General features: G+C 46.4%; 1 protein-coding gene and 1 long non-coding RNA gene across 2 annotated transcripts in view; one reads left to right on the forward strand and one right to left on the reverse strand.

Moving 5' to 3' along the window:
- Window positions 1-17,345, reverse strand: part of LOC144888724 (uncharacterized) — a 338,047-nt gene that overhangs the window by 314,872 nt on the left and 5,830 nt on the right. The gene's annotated exons all lie outside the window — the stretch shown is intronic.
- LOC137439142 (uncharacterized) overlaps window positions 1-17,345 on the forward strand; it is a 78,248-nt gene that overhangs the window by 39,948 nt on the left and 20,955 nt on the right. The window contains exon 5 of the mRNA XM_068134864.2: window positions 3,001-3,061. Coding sequence (XP_067990965.2) covers window positions 3,001-3,061 — 61 coding nt within the window. The remainder of the gene's footprint in view (window positions 1-3,000; window positions 3,062-17,345) is intronic.

A 17,345-nucleotide genomic window follows, 5' to 3' on the forward strand; every position in this document is an offset into this window, starting at 1 on the left:
AGTTGGTCCATGTTGTCTGACAGCGAAATGTAAATGGAGTCATCACTGTTTGGAGGACGGCACAGAACACATCTGAACAAAAGGTGGGAGCGGAGAGGAAGCCGTAGGCAGAGGTACTCCTGGGGGTGGGGTGGAGAGAGGGCAGTGCAAGGTGAGTGAGGAAGATAGTTTTTGATAAATATAGCCACCCCACCACCAGGACGAGGCTCAGGTCTATCATGCCGGAGGAGGGAGTAACCAGGAAGAGATATTAAGGAATCGGAGACATCTTGAAGGAGTAAAGTTTCTGTTGAGCAGATCAAGTCTGGATTGTCAAAAGCAACCTGAATGGAGAGATCAATCAGGTTTGAGCGAAGGCCCCGGATGTTTGAGGTCCATACCGTTAATGAGGAGAGAGGGGAAGCATCTTGTGCAGGACAGGGGAGCGGAGGGGTAGGGTCAGATGAAGGATGAGAGGGGGAGGTAGGGAGAGCAGTTGATAGTGTGTCAGAGATTACAGAAGAGTTACAAGAAAGGGAAGAATGAGGAGGATGAAAGGTTTGATGGTGATGGGATGAGGCACATTGAGGGGGTGTTTGAGGGGGGGGGGGGGGGCAGTGGAAAGTACAAGGTTGGGGGAGGTTTAGGTATGAGATCGAAGGGAGATGAAGTGGGGAGGAGGCAGCTTTGAGAAGGAGGTGGGCGGAGGGAGAATTTGGGAGGGATGGTTGGGGGGAGTTTTGAATGGGAGGGGCAAGGGGGGAGTTTAGTAGGGGATGGGCAAGGAGGGAGTTTAGGAGGGGAGGGGAGGGGAAAGGGGGGAGTTTAGGAGGGGAGGGACAATGGGGGAGATTTGGAGGGGAGGGGCAAGGGGGAGATTTGGAGGGGAGGGGCAAGGGGGGAGTTTAGAAAGTGGGTGATGAATGAAAGACGAACATTTGTAAAAATTTGGGTTTATTGTGATTTTTCAAGTTAGCGATTCGTTTAAGAACGATGGAGGAGGGGTGGAATTAATGTGAATTTAGAGCATGTGGTGATTTAGAATTATAAGAGATTGAATATTTTTTTGAAATGGAATGAGTTGGCGAGGAAATTGAAAAAAGCCTTTTAAATAGGAAGAAAAACAGCGTGTTGTAATATACCACTGAATAAAACACTGCAGGGAAAAGTTTAAACATATTTAAACAGAACCGTGAAGAACAGTCTTATATTCACAAAAATACCAACGGGGAGAGGGAGCCAAGAGGGACAACCATGAGTCACGTGAACAGGGGAAAAGGTGGAAGGCAAGGAGATAATGGGGGTGGGGCGAGAGAGCGCACCTGGACAGACGCACACGATGGGACACTTCACACGTGGAGAATGGGAAATAAATGTTGTTGTTTTTTTTTGTTTGTTTTCTGAGGGGGGGGTGGGGAGTTTAAAACGTCAGACAAAGAGTAGCTGTTCGGGGAAGTTTGGAGGAGAAGGGAAAAATCTAAGAACCTAGCAAAAATAGCGAAGGAAGAAACAAACTTTGACGGGGACCGGGGAAGCCTAATGCAAGGCCACACACGAACGGCAAACAGAAACGATTAATTGATGAAAGATTAACACCGAGAAACTTCCAAGGGCCACACTATAGGTTCACACACCGAAAGATAAATACAGTTTCGACAAAATACAATTGTGAACAATGACAACTTTGAAAATGTGGAGAACGTGCACAGCTTCGAAAATCTGTGGCGTCACCGTCAAGATCTCGCGAGATCCAACTTGTGTGAGAGAAGCAATTTGTACGAGAATTGAAGTAGTATGTTATTTGTATTTTATCTTTAAATCCTTCATCTGTCTGATTTCTTCTCATTTTCACCCATTATTCTTCCTCCTACGGTTGGTATTTTCCTTCCCCTGTGGTGTTGTGTGTGCTCGGCGGCACTGCTGTGGTGAGGGTGGTACTGAGACGCAGTGTGTACAGTACTGCACTGTACCTATCTCCACATCGACACTGCACTTTGTGGAATCGTAATAAATTCCATTATTTTCGGTTATTAATGCCCTTATTGATCTTTTGGTCATCGCATCTCGATTCTTGAAGAGGTGAACTTATAAAATGCGTCGTGATTTCTGGATGTCTGTCTGTCGGTTCGTTAACTTTTTCGCTGTTTTTGCTACTCCTCAGTTATCACGAGGCTGGTTTTTCTGAAACTTGACACGTGAATACAAGACAGTAGCTCACACAATTGCCCAGGCTTTGATTTTCGATTTTGGATTATGTTGGCTCTCAGGGGATGGGTTACCCCCTTGAAACTTCGGATCCCGACTCGTCCCTTATTTACCAACCAATCATTCTGAAACCCGATATAGCCCTTCAACTCGATGGTCCGCAGGATCGCCCGTACCTAGATCTTTCAATTTCTTATCAGGGGCTCAGTGGGGCTCCTGAGGGTCTGAACTCCCAAATGAGCAGTGGTCTGAACTACAACCTCAAAAGATGACCGTCATCCGACTTGGGGCTATTTATTAACCAGGCCTCCCCAGAAAAAAACCTTTGCTCATGGTGAACCAAGTGCGAAAATGTCGAGGAAAGTGATGTATTTGACACACAAAGTGCCGGTTTTGGATAGGCTTGGTTGAGGCGAAAGTGCGGTGTCACCAAGCAGACAGTGGTGTTAACGAGTCCAGTATTTACCAAATAAAAAAATGTACAAAAACAAGGGGAAGTGAATGATCTGGTTTTACGCCACGTGCGAGGTTGACTCCCATGAACTGCTCCAACACATGATGCGTGAGCTTGTAGGTGAGAGGATGGAGCCTTGAACCTATCCCCATTTTTATTAATGTGGGCCTTTGGTTTCGGTTCCTGCGGGGGGTTCTCGGAACGTAACCCATGCGTAAAACCATAGTTTTCCTGTGCAGGCATGTTATTAAATGTACTTGGTTTTTCACATTTGTATTTATCAACATTGTGAAGTATAGCACGTGCTAATTGACTGATTACGACCGTGTTAATAATTTATTTTTGTGGTTCTGTTTTTTCAGGAGCTGGTTCTCAACTCAGAAAAGAAAATCCATCCAAATTTGACAATCCTTCGAAGAAAATGTAAGTTTGTTAATTATTTATTTTTACATCCCTCTTAAGCGACTTGATGCACAGCTTCACACCATATTACATCTCCAGTCGATGATGTACTGTGGGAGAAAGGGAGTACTCAGTTTTCACTCTGTTTGTTACTTGCAAAATCGAAGATTTTTCAAGTGTATTGGTCGGTTGCATTTATTGTTCTTTTTTTTGTTTGTCTGCACGTCAATCGCCGACAGGTCACAATTTTCAACCGATCTTCATGAAACTTCACCAAATGGTAGCGTTGGTCATAAGCAAGAAGCCAATTGTTTTTGGGCTCAAAAGGTCAATACATCAACAGAGGCCAGAGGTCACCAACTTTGTCGAATTTCTAAAATCCACAATTTTCATCCGATTAACTTGAAATTTTAAGAGTATTTGCAAACCACGTCACTGAATTCAACCACCAAGCATTTTTAGGTCAACATAGGCCAACAACTTATTTTAGGGATTTCGCAAGTATCGTGCTGTGCACGACATATTTCTTATCACTCGCCTGCAGTTCACAATTCTAAACCAATCAACATGAAACTTCACCAAGTTGTGGAGATCATCACAATTGAGAAGCCCATTGATTTTGAGGTCAAAGGTCATCTGGATGTCAAATTTACAAAATCGCAATTTTTCATCCGATTGACTTGAAAAATTAACAGCATTTGCAAAGTGCCTGACTGAATTGTGAAGCCAACTATTCAAAGGTCAACTCAAGCTCAAAGTTCTAAAATCATAAATTTTCATCTGAAAAATCATAAATTTTCATCCTATTGACCCGAGCTTTGATCAAGATCGTCAATTTTGATCTTGATGAAATGGGCAATTTGATGGATCAATGTCAACCTTTTTTGGAGGGTGGGGGGGTTAGACTTTGCAAGTATTATGCTCTGCTTGACGTCTTCTTGTTTGTTAGTTGGCAAAAAAATTTTTTTTGGACAAGTATGTTCATTGTAGGGAAATGGGGTTCTAAAACACACCCAATTTTACATGTAATAGACTGGACGGATTTATGGAAAAAGGCCATGTATAAGCTTCTTGGTGCATTTTTGGGTAAAAGTTGGGAACCTCACTTTTTAACATAATTAGCGTATGCTGAATTCGATTAACCCGGTTCCGAAGCCGAATTTTGAGTTTTTGACCTTCTAATTAGCATAAACAAAATGGCCTCCAAATTGCCATTTTTTGACACATACTTGGGACAAGCATTTATATACAGTATCATGTATATGCATGCAGCTCTGTTATCCACCAATTGATGCTGTTTTAAACAATCTACCGATGAGGTTGTCCACAACACTGCTACCATTTCACGCATTAACTGGGTGTGACACCACCTCCTATTTTGCAAATCGCACCAAACGAACATCATGGAAATTCTTCAAAGAGCACCATAAACTGCTGAAGAACTTCGGCATTGGTGAACTCACAGAGGAGACAATCAAATCTGCAGAAGCGTCCGTCTGCAAAATATATAATGTGCATAGAACAACCTCTGTCGATTCAGCACGACATTTGTTGTTCTCCAAGACTGGGAAACCAGAAGCAATGTCACCGACAAGTGATGCTCTTCATTTCCATTTGATGCGAGTACACTATCAAGCCATGGTATGGAGAAATGCTCATTGTGCCATACCTGACCTTCCTGCACCTGTGGAAATGGGATGGAAACGTGGTGATTTCGGACTAGAGCCTATTCTGAGGTCACCGAGTCCAATCCCAGAAAGTTGCCTCGAGATGATTTGTTGTGCATGCCGGAAGCAATGCAAGACTCGACGCTGCAAATGTCGCTATTCAGCGTTGAGGTGCACATCAATGTGTGCCTGTCAGTAACAGATTGATGATCAGACCCCTTGTATGAATTTGATGTAGTTTGGCAAAACAACATGTGTGACATTCCTGAATGTTTGTGCTTCATGGCCATGTGTACTTAATTTTAGAATAAATGGTTGTACGAAACATTGTCTTATTAAAACCACCAGCGTGACTCTGCGCGCTCCGCGCGCCTCACCTCCCGTCGTTTCAGAGGGGTAGGCATCTTTGACCATTTCGGTGTCTTTTGGGTCTTCATGGTGTTTTGGGTCTTCAGGGTCTTTTGTATCCTCTGGGCCTTCAAGGGTATTTTGGGTCTTTGAGGTGTTTTTGGGTCTTCAGGGTCTTTGGAGTCTTTGGGGTCTTTGGGGGCTTCAGGGTTGTTTGGGTCTGCAAGGGTCTTTGTGGTCTTCTGGGTGTTTTGGGGTTCAGGGTGCTTTGGGTCTTGGGGGTGTTTTTGACTTCGACTGTTTTCGACTTTGACTTTGGGTGCGACCAAGATCGGTGTTTTGGGTCTTCGGGGTGTTTTGGGTCTTCGGGGTGTTTTGGATCTTCGGGGTGTTTTGGATCTTCGGGGTGTTTTGGATCTTCGGGGTGTTTTGGATCTTCGGGGTGTTTTGGATCTTCGTGGTGTTTTGGGTCTTCGGGGTGTTTTGGGTCTTCGGGGTGTTTTGGGTCTTCGGGGTGTTTTGGGTCTTCGGGGTGTTTTGGGTCTTCGGGGTGTTTTGGGTCTTCGGGGTGTTTTGGGTCTTTGGGGTGTTTTGGGTCTTTGGGGTGTTTTGGGTCTTTGGGGTGTTTTGGGTCTTTGGGGTGTTTTGGGTCTTCGGGGTGTTTTGGGTCTTCGGGGTGTTTTGGGTCTTCGGGGTATTTTGCGTCTTCGGGGGGGGGGGGGGGGGTTTGCGTCTTCGGGGTGTTTTGGGTCTTCGGGGTGCTTTGGTTTTGGGGCTTCGGAGTGCTTTGGTTTTGGGTCTTCGGGGAGCTTTGGTTTTGGGTCTTCGGGGTGTTTTGCTTTTGGGTCTTCGGGGTGTTTTGCTTTTGGGTCTTCGGGGTGTTTTGCTTTTGGGTCTTCGGGGTGTTTTGGTTTTGGGTCTTCGGGGTGTTTTGGTTTTGGGTCTTCAGGGTGTTTTGGTTTTGGGTCTTCAGGGTGTTTTGGTTTTGGGTCTTCGGGGTGCTTTGGTTTTGGGTCTTCGGGGTGCTTTGGTTTTGGGTCTTCAGGGTGTTTTGGTTTTGGGTCTTCGGGGTGTTTTGGTTTTGGGTCTTCGGGATGTTTTGGTTTTGGGTCTTCGGGGTGTTTTGGTTTTGGGTCTTTGGGGTGTTTTGGTTTTGGGTCTTCGGGGTGTGTTGGGTCTTCGGGGTGTGTTGGGTCTTCGGGGTGTGTTGGGTCTTCTGGGTGTTTTGGGTCTTCTGGGTGTTTTGGGTCTTCTGGGTGTTTTGGGTCTTCGGGGTGTTTTGGGTCTTCGGGGTGTTTTGGGTCTTCGGGGTGTTTTGGGTCTTCGGGGTGTTTTGGGTCTTCGGGGTGTTTTGGGTCTTAGGGGTGTTTTGGGTCTTAGGGGTGTTTTGGGTCTTCGGGGTGTTTTGGGTCTTCGGGGTGTTTTGGGTCTTCGGGGTGTTTTGGGTCTTCAGGGTATTTTGGGTCTTCAGGGGTCTTGGTGGTCTGAAGGGTCTTTTTTTTTTTTTTTTTTTTTTTTTTTTTTTTTGTATACAAGGTCGAGGCTCGTGAAAGAGCGAACATTAATCACACAGAAAGACAAACCGACACAAAAAACATATAACATAGGGAGCGGTAGACAAGATGGGGAGAGAGGGGGAAGGACACAAACACAACATTTGAGAGCAGGGACCGAGAGACATGGAGACATCGAGAGATCTGAGAGAGGGCGAGGGCTTTGGGGGGGGGGGGGGCGTGGGAAGGGGGCGGTGGGAGAGGTATAAAACATATGGACACTGCCAGGACTTCCAGGAAAGAAGTTGGAATTTCAAACAAGGTGGATCTGGGGTGAATTAGCGGGGGTAGAAAAGATCAAGGTTTTGGATGGGGGAAGATAAGAGATGGTGGTGAACAGCTGTTTTAAAGACCTGGAGGGAGGAGTGGGATTGAAGGGAGTGAGGGAGTTTGTTCCAGAGGCGGGAGAAAAGAGGAATGAAAGAGTGAAGGTGAGCAGAGAGCCGAGATTTCGGCAGTTTAACCATCAGAGGGTTGCTGGCAGATCTTGTGCGACCTGTAGGAATATTTGGGGGACAGAGCACAGAGAGAGCTGGGGGTGCAAGGCCGGAGAGGAGTCGGTAGAAGACAGAAAGACCACCTACCTGCCTGCGGTGAGTGAGTGAAAGGCCCTCAGAGATAGCTTCATCGCGGGAGATTCCAATAATTCTGAAAGCTTTGGTTTCAACAGCGTGAAGCCGAGCTAGGTGTGAGGCAGGAGCACCGGCCCATAGGGGAGAACAGTATTCCATTGAGCTGCGGATGAAAGCCTTGTATGTGGTGAGGAGCTCAGGTGTGCCGAGGAAGGACTTCGCACGACGGAGGATGCCCAGTCGGCGACTGGCTTTGGAGGCCAGCTTGGAAATGTGGTTTTCCCAAGAAAGATCATGGCAGATAGTGAGACCCAAAATCTTGAGCGACAGAACTTCTTGGAGAGGATTGTTGAGAAAGTAGATGGGAGGGTTGTCCAGTCGATCTTTTCGGAGAGACATAGTAAGAGTGTGAGATTTGTCAGGATTGAAAGACATGTTCCACTTGTTTGACCAGTCTGTGATTTTGTCCAGGTCTTCAGAGAGTGAGGAGGCAGCAGACTGCCGATCTGAGGGAAGAGGAATGGAGCGGCAGAGAGTGGAGTCATCAGCAAAGAGATAGAGAGGATTTTCGAGAGAGTCAGAGAGATCATTGATGAAGACCAGAAAAAGCACGGGGCCCAGAACACTGCCTTGGGGAACTCCAGCCTGAACAGGAAGAGGAGATGAGAGAAACCCATTCAGGGCCACACGTTGACGACGACTAGAGAGGAAGTCCGCCAGCCATGCGTGGAGATTTCCATGGATACCAAAGGAGGAGAGTTTGGTGAGCAGAGCGGGGTGCCAGACCGTGTCGAAGGCACGTGATATGTCGAGGGAGACAGCTCTAATTTCCTGTTTGGCATTGAGGACCTCCATCCATTGTTGAGACAGCAGAAGCAGCATGTCCAGAGTAGAGTGACCTGGTCTGAAACCAAATTGATGATCAGAGATCAAGCCATTGGAGAAGAGGAAAGATTTCATATCCGAAGCAATGATGGATTCCATGACTTTGCTGATAATTGGGAGAAGGCTGATTGGTCTGTAGTTGCTAGGATCTGTTTTTGCACCTTTTTTGTGCAAAGCGGTGATGTTGGCTGATTTCCAAGCAGATGGCAGTTGACCTTGAGCAAAAGAGAGGGTGAAGAGAACAGAGAGAGGGTGAGATAGAGCAGCAGAGCAGGATTTTAGGACCCGTGGGCTGATGCCGTCGGGTCCAGTTGCAGAATCAGAGTCGAGGGTTGACAGAAACTTTTCCACCTTGTCAGGAGGAAAGGACACGGAGTCCAGGAGCAGCAGGGTACGACTGGGTATGGTGGGTACAGAGAGGGATGGGTTTGGGACACAAGATTTAGAGGCAAACACAGAGTTGAGGCATTCAGCTTTTTCACGTGCGGAGTCAGCTGTGTAGCCGTTTGAGGTAAGGGAGGGGATGGAGGGGGAACAAACACCAGAAACGGATTTGACCAGACGCCACCAGGATTTGGAAGAGGGAGACAGATAAGAGAGTTCGGTCTTGAGAACGGAGAGATATTGTTTCCTGGCTCTCCTGAGGGTGGACACACACTTGTTTCGGGCTTTGTGAAAGGAAATGAGATTTCCTTCCGTTGGATTTGCTTTCCAGGAGACGAAGGCAAGTTGTTTCTGGGCAACAGCCTCACCACAAGATTCCGTGTACCATGGACGGGAGGAAGGGTATGACAACTGAAGACGAGATGGGATAAATCTGTGCATGAGAGAGAGCAATTTACTTTGGAAGAATTCCCAGGATGAGTTGATGTCAGAGGTGGTAGAGATGGGAGACCAGTCCAGATGATTGATGGCTGCTTGAAGACCGTGCCAGTTGGCCTGAGTGAAATGCCAGACTCGTCGACGCTGAGCAGGCTCCCTGAGGATGGTCAGAGAGATGTCCACTTTAACAAGGACATGATCAGATGATCCGATCGGAGCAGAAGAAGAGCAGCAGACATTTTCAGGGAAGTTAGTCATAACCAAGTCTTGGGGAAATTAAAGGGTCGTCAAAGGTCGGTCTGAGGGGTCTCAGCAGTCTTAACGCAGTTAAGAGGGTTAATTAAGAGGGTGGTAATTTTATTTGAAGAAGAAGAATACATTTTCGTCGCATATAAACATACATACATACATACATACCGAACCATATACGTTTGCTCTATTATAATAAGATTACCCATTTTATAGTGTCCAATTTCAATATCAGTTTGAATGTCTCTTTCAATATGTCGCCAACCATAATATAGACAAGACTGATTAATGAAAAAAAGGCCATGTATCAGCTTCTAGGTGCATTTTGGGGTGAAAGTTGTGAAGTTAAAGTAAAAGAGCTGCATGTATATACATGATATAAATGCTTGTTCAAAGAAATTGTCCAAAAATGGCAATTTGGCGGACATTTTGTTTATGCTAATTAGAATGTCAAAAACTCAAAATTCGGCTTGGGAACCAGGTTAATCGAATTCAGCATACACTAATTCTGTTAAAAAGTGAGGTTCTCAACTTTTACCCAAAAATGCACCGAACATTCACATTTCTCAGAAATCCGTCTCGTCGTTAAGTGAATGGGGAAAAAGCGTAGGAACTTATGGGCCACCACTAAAAAACAAAAAAACATTCATCCATTTCTCCCTCTTCCCCTAGCATATCAGCGAATATTTATTCACAAGCCACGCCCACTTTTTCATTGTTCCATTGATCAAACCCAAAAAAATTCTGTCTTTCTTCCACTTTCAAACAAACCTGTTATTAATATTAAATCCTCAATCGACCAACGATTACAAACCATACCCACCTTTTGATAAACCATGCCCACTGTTTCCAAAACACCCATACAATGAAAAATCCTCCTATTTCTCCCACTTCCTCCAAGCCCTTTGTTGTCCCCCGTCGCACCGCGGAGCGAAAGGGGGACTATGGTTTTCCCCTCCGTCCGTGTGTCTGTCTGTCCGTGCGTCCGTCCGTCCGTGCGTGCGGGTGTGCGTACGTGTGTGCGTAAGCGCAGGACCGAATTCTAATTTGGTGTGTGGGTGCAACCCATGTCAAAATTCAAGATGACCGCCGCCATGTATGTCTGAACCTTGTGAGCGGAATATCTTGAAAAATAAGCGAAGTACCAACTTCTAATCTGGTGTGTGGGTGTATCTCGGCATAAGGAAGAACGCTATTGAAAATTGGGTCGCCACGTCAAAATCCAAGATGGCCACCGCCATGTATGTCTGAACCTTGTGAGCGGAATATCTTGAAAAATAAGCGAAGTACCAACTTCTAATCTGGTGTGTGGGTGTATCTCGGCATAAGGAAGAACGCTATTGAAAATTGGGTCGCCACATCAAAGTCCAAGATGGCCACCGCCATGTATGTCTGAACCTAGTGGGCGGAATATCTTGAAAAATAAGCGAAGTACCAACTTCTAATCTGGTGTGTGGGTGTATCTCGGCATAAGGAAGAACGCTATTGAAAATTGGGTCGCCACGTCAAAATCCAAGATGGCCGCCACCATATATATGTCTGAACCTTGTGAGCGGAATATCTTGAAACATAAGCGAAGTACCAACTTCTAATCTGGTGTGTGCGTGTATCTAGGCATAAGGAAGAACGCTATTGAAAATTGGGTCGCCACATCAAAATCAAAGATGGCCACCACCATATATATGTCTGAACCTTATGAGCGAAATATCTAGAAAAATAAAGGAACTACTAACTTCTAATCTGGTGTGTGGGTGTAACTAGGCATAAGGGAGAAAGCTATTGAAAATTGGGTCGCCATGTCAAAATCCAAGATGGCCGCCTTGCATCTTCCACTTTGTCAACTCACATCACTTCACCGACGGGGGACCTAACTGTAACGCTTGTTGATTTTAAAACTCTCATAGAACTCCATTTTCTCCCTTACCCTCTTTGAAATTTTTACTTGTACAGAATTTTTTTTTCTGCTTGTACAGAATCCAGGCTCGTGTCAGAGCCAACACATTGAACATGAAAACATGCACAGACACATAAAACATAAAATGAAGGGAGCGGGAGACAAGAGGGGGAGGGAGAGGGAAGCACACAAGCACAACAACAGAAGAGAACAAGGATGTCAGTAGATCTGTGGCAGGGGGAGGGTTGGGGAGGTGGGACAGGTACACGGTATAAAGCAAATGAACACTACTAGGAATTTCAGGACTGGGAATTTCAGGAAAGTTGGGGATTGAAAGAGGTTGATTTGGGGTGTTTTAAGGGGGGTAGAAAAGATCAAGGTTTTGAATGGGGGAAGACAAGAGATGGTGGTGAACAGCTCTTTTAAAGACCTGGAGGGAGGAGAGGGATTTAAGACAGTGTGGGAGTTTGTTCCAGAGGTGGGAGAAAAGCGGAATGAAAGAGTGAAGGTGAGCAGAGAGTCTTGATTTTGGCAGTTTCACCAGAAGGGGGTTGCTGACAGATCTTGTGCGACCTGCAGGAATATTTGGGGGACAGAGCACAGAGAGAGCTGGGGGGAGCAAGGCCGGAGAGGAGTCGGTAGAAGACAGAAAGACCACCAAACCTGCCTGCGGTGAGTGAGTGAAAGGCCCTCGGAGTTAGCTTCATCGCGGGAGATTCCAATGATTCCAATGATTCTGAATGCTGTTGGTTTTAACCACGTGAAGCCGAGCTATGTGTGAGGCAGGAGCACCGGCCCATAGGGGAGAACAGTATTCCATTGAGCTGTGGATGAAAGCCTTGTATGTGGTGAGGAGCTCAGGTGTGCCGAGGAAGGACTTCGCACGACGGAGGATGCCTAGTCGGCAACTCACTTTGGAGACCAGCTTGGAAATGTGGTTTTCCCAGGAGAGATCATGGCAGATCGTCGGACCCAAAAGTTTGAGTGACAGAACTTCTTCAAGAGGATTGTTCAGAAAGTAGATGGGAGGGTTGTCCAGATGGTCTTTTCGGAGAGACATAATAAGAGTGTGAGATTTGTCAAGATTGAAAGACATGTTCCACTTGTTTGACCAGCCTGCGATTTTGTCCAGGACTGCAGAGAGTGAGGAGGCTGCAGACTGCCAATCTGAGGGATGAGGTATGGAGCGGCTGAGAGTGGAGTCATCAACAAAGAGATAGAGAGGATTTTCCAGAGAGTCTGAGAGATCATTGATGAAAACCAGAAAAGCACAGGGCCCAGAACACTGCCTTGAGGAACTCTAGCCTGAACAGGAAGAGGAGATGAGAGAATTCCATTCAGGGCAACAAGGGATGAGGGATGAGGTATGGAGTCATCCAAGGCAGTGTTCTGGGCAGTGTTCCTGGTATCTTTCCGGTGAGGAAGTCCGCTGCGGTTGTCTGCGGCCGGTGAGGAAGTCCGCAAGCCATACGTGGAGGTTTCAATGCATGACATAAGAGGAGAGTTGGGTGAGCAGGGCGGGGTGCCAGACCATATCGAAGGCATGTGATATGTCAAGGGAATCAGTTCTGATTTCATGTTTGGCATTGAGGACCTCCATCCATTGTTGAGGCAGCAGAAGCAGCATGTCCAGAGTAGAATGACCTGGTCTGATTCCAAAATGATCTGAGATCAAGCGATTGGAGAAGAGGGAGGATTTTATGTCAGAAGGGATGATTGATTGCATGACCTTGCTGATTATTGGGAGGAGGCTGATTGGTCTGTCATTGCAAGGATCTGTTTTAGCATCTTTTTGTGTAAAGCGGTAATGTTGGCTGCTGATTTCCAAGCAGATGGCAGATGACCTTGAGCAAAAGAGAGGGTGAAGAGAACAGAAAGAGGGCGAGATAGAGCGGCAGAGCAGGATTTTAGGACCCGTGGGCTGATGCCGTCTGGTCCAGTTGCAGAATCAGAGTCGAGGTTTGACAGAAACTTCTCCACCTTGTCAGGCGAGAAGGACACCGATTCCAGGAGCAGGTTGGTTCAACTGGGTAAGGCGGGCACAGAGAGAGATGGGTTCGGGACACAAGATTTTGAGGCAAACACGGAGCTGAGGCATTCGGCTTTTTCATGTGCAGTGTCAGCTGTGTTGCCATTTGAGGTAAGGGAGGGGATGGAGGGGGAACAAACACCAGAAACGGATTTGACCAGACGCCACCAGGATTTGGAGGAGGGAGACATGTTTGAGAGTTCATTCTTGAGAGTAGAGAGATATTGTTTCCTGGCTCTCCTGAGGGTGGACGCACACTTGTTCCGAGCTTTGTGAAAGGAACTGAGATTGCCTTCAGTTGGATTTGCCTTCCATGAGGCGAAGGCAAGTTGCTTCATGGAAACTGCCTCACCACAAACTTCCGTGTACCAAGGATGGGAGGAAGGGTAAGACAACTGACGACGAGATGGGATAAATCAGAGAGAGAGGAGAGAGGAGAGAGGAGAGAGTTGAGAGGAGAGAGGAGAGAGGAGAGAGGAGAGAGGAGAGAGAAAGAAAAAAGAAAAAGAAGTTTACTTTGAAAGAATTCCCAGGAAGAGTTGATGTCAGAGGCAGTAAAGATGGGAGACCAGTCCAGATGATTGATGGCTGCTTGAAGACCATGCCAGTCGGCCTGAGTGAAACGCCAGCCTTTCGCTGTGAAACGCTGAGAAGGCTCTCTGAGAATGGCCAGAGAGATATCCACTTTAACAAGCAAATGATCAGAAGAACCGATTGGAGCAGAAGAAGAACAGGAGACATTTGCAGGGAAGTTTGTCATAACCAAGTCTAGAAGAGAAGATGCTCCGTTGACTGAGATCCGTGTCTGGAAATTGACAGATTATGTCAGTCCCAATGAGTCGCAGAAGTCCTTTGCTGAGGTGCCTGGCTGGTGCAAGAGGTACCCACACCAAGCCACCTGGCATTATGACAGTTGGAGTTGCCACATCTGAGGAGGAGAGAGTTGGGATGAGTGGAAAGAAGTTGGCCCATGTTGTTAGACAGGGAGATGTAAATGGAGTCATCACTATTTGGAGGACGGTACAACACACATATGAACAAAAGGTGGGAGCAGGGAAGCTGTAGCCAGAGGTACTCTTGGGGGTGAGATGGAGAGAGGGCAGTGCAGGGAGAGTGAGGAAGAGAGTTTTTGATAAAGAAAGCAACCGCACCACCAGGACTCAGCAAAAAAATAAAAAATAAAGAAGTCTATCATACCAGGGAGAGATATTAAGGAATCAGAGGCATCTTGAAGGAGGGAAGTTTCTTTTAAGCAGATTACATCTGGTTTGTCAGAAGCAACCTGTATGGAGAGATCAATCGGGTTTGAGTGAAGGCCCCAGATGTTTGAGGTCCATTCCGTTAAGAAAGAGGGAGGAGGAGAATCGGGTACAGGAGGGGAGGGGTAGGGTAAGATGAGGGGTGAGAGGAGGAGGTATGGAGAGCGGTTGATCGTGTCAGAGATGGCAGAAGAGTTGGAAGAAAGGGAAGGATGAGGAGGACAAAAGGTTTGATGGTGATGGGAAGAGGCACAGTGAGGTGTTGTTTGAGGGGGTGGGGGAGGCAGAACAAAGTCGAAGGTTGGAGGAGGTGGAGGATTTTTAGATTACTTTTTCTGTTACTTTTGAATTGCATTATAGATTTTTTTTTTATCTATAATTTGTATGCAGCATCTGATGCAGCTTTGAGGAGGAGGGGGGAGGGTGGAGAATTGGAGAAAGATGGTAAAGGGGGAGATTAGAAGGGGAGGGGTGGGTGGGGGAGTTTTGAAGGGGAGGGGGGAGTTTTGATGGGGAGGTGTTGGCGGGGGGGGGGGGGGTTTGAAGGGGTGAGAGGGGAGTTTTGAAGGAGGGGGGGGGGGGGGGAGTTTTGAAGGGGTGAGAGGGGGGTTTTGAAGGAGAGGGGGGGAGTTTTGAAGGAGAGGAGGTAGTTTTGAAGGAGAGGAGGTAGTTTTGAAGGAGAGGTGTTAGTTTTGAAGGAGAGGCGAGGAGTTTTGAAGGAGAGGAGGGGCATTTTTAAGGAGAGGGTGAAGTTTTTAAGGAGGGGGGGGGAGTTTTTAAGGAGAGGGGAGGGGGAGTTTTGAAGGAGAGGGGAGGAGTTTTGAAGGAGAGGGGAGGAGTTTTTAAGGAGAGGGGGGGGGGTGTTTTGAAGGAGAGGGGGGAGTTTTGAAGGAGAGGGGGGAGTTTTGAAGGAGAGGGGGGAGTTTTGAAGGAGAGGGGGGAGTTTTGAAGGAGAGGGGGGAGTTTTGAAGGAGAGGGGGGAGTTTTGATGGAGAGGGGTGTTTTTAAGGAGAGTGGGAGTTTTGAAGGAGAGGGGGGGGGGGGGGGGTTGAAGGAGAGGGGAGGGAGTTTTGAAGGAGAGGGGAGGGAGTTTTGAAGGAGAGGGGGGGGGGAGTTTTGAAGGAGAGGGGGGGGGGGAGTTTTGAAGGAGAGGGGGGGGGGAGTTTTTGAAGGAGAGGGGGGAGTTTTTGAAGGAGAGGGGGGAGTTTTTGAAGGAGAGGGGGGAGTGGGTTTGAAGGAGAGGAGGGGAGTTTTGAAGGAGAGAGGGGAGTTTTGAATGGGAGGGGAAGATTAGAAGGGGAAGGGCAAGGGGGGAGTTTAGGAGGGGAGGAGTGAGGAGGGAGAATTTAAAGGGAGGGGTGAGGTGGGAGTTTAGGAGGGGAGTAGCGAGGGGGGAGTTTAGGAGGGGAGGATCGAGGGTGGAGAATTTAAAGGGAGGAATGAGGCGGGAGTTTTGGAGGGGCAGGGCGAGGGGGTTGTTTCGGAGGAGAGGGTTGAGGAGGAGTGTTTAGAAAGTGGACGATTAATGACAAACCAACATTTATTACAAACTGGGTTTATTGTGATTTTCAAGTCAGAGATCCGTTTAAAAACTATAGAGGAGGGGTGGAATGAATGTGAGTTTCGAGAATGCAGAAAGGAAGAACTTTAAGAGATTCAATTTTTTTTAGCTGCGTCGCAGACGCTGCTAATAGAGTGCCCTCTGCTGTTGTTGTTGTTGTTGTTCTTCTTCTTGTTCTTGCAGAGAAGACAAAACCTCAAAGCTCCACCCATTCTGGGAACCATAGCTCCACCCATTTTGGGAGAGGCTTCATATAAACAAATATCCACCATTTTATTAACTCGCATAGCTTTGAGGCCTGTTTTGTAGGCCTGTGGTGTCTTCCCTTCTCACACAGTTTTATTTCAAATCAAATTCGATATATCATTTCATTTTTCACAGTCGCTAACATAGTTTTAGACTCGGTTGAAAAAAAACGGGAAGAAAATCCGATGAAAGTTGCCCTTTATAGAACAAAATGAATTCTCAAAGGCCTGTAACTTCAAGTCCATTGAGATATATATTTTTTTCAATCGCGGCATGGTCAGTCATACACCGCCCGAAATAACAGACGGGAAAATGCCGAGATATATTAAAAATTCGTCCATTTGATGACAATCGTCACGATGAAATATTTAATTTATACGTCGTCACAATAATGTGGAGAGAGGAGCATAGCTTCGTTCACGTGTCGCCACACACGGGAAATTGCCGAGATATTTTTTTTTTAAATCGCGGCATGGTCAGTCATACACCGCCTGAAATAACAGACGGGAAAATGCCGAGATATATTAAAAATTCGTCGCCACACACGGGAAATTGCCGAGATATATTTTGACTTTGCACAAAAATAACATCAAGTAATCGAATCAATAGGAATGTCCTGTGCCTATAACATCGACGTTATAGGCACAGCTGCATCTAGGCATTGTGTAACATCGACGCGGCTTTTGTTTTAATTAAAACTTTTTGTACTTGTTTTTCATGGAATGAATTGAAGAGGAAATTGAAAAAAGCCTTTTAAATAGGAAGAAAAACAGCATGTTGTAAACCACTGAAAAAAACACTGCAGGGGAAAGTTTAAACATATTTGAATAATATTGAAACAAAACTGTGAAAAGCGATCTGGGAAAAGTCCCTGAAGTGAAGGCGTGGATCTGAGAAAGAAGGAGAAAGGGTTGAATGAGTATGGTGGAAACTACAATCAGAAAGGTGAGTATCGGATGGAGATGGAAGGAAGAGGTGGAAGAAAAAGAGATAAATGGGGTGGAGCGAGACAACAGTTAAAGGTCAGAGGTCATGCCAGGTAAAAATGTGAGAACTTGTGAACAGCTGAAGGGATTGAAATTAAAACTTGGTACAAGTTTGTATGATGATGTAAACATGAACTGATTAAATTTGCGGTCAAAGGTCAGAGTCATGTCAAGTAAAAATGTGCAAACTTGGGCGGAGGCACATCAGTCGACGTCGTGACGTCGAAAGTGCCG

This window comes from Myxine glutinosa, chromosome 13, assembly GCF_964187855.1.
Source record: "Myxine glutinosa chromosome 13, kmMyxGlut1.1, whole genome shotgun sequence".
Lineage (NCBI taxonomy): Eukaryota > Metazoa > Chordata > Myxini > Myxiniformes > Myxinidae > Myxine > Myxine glutinosa.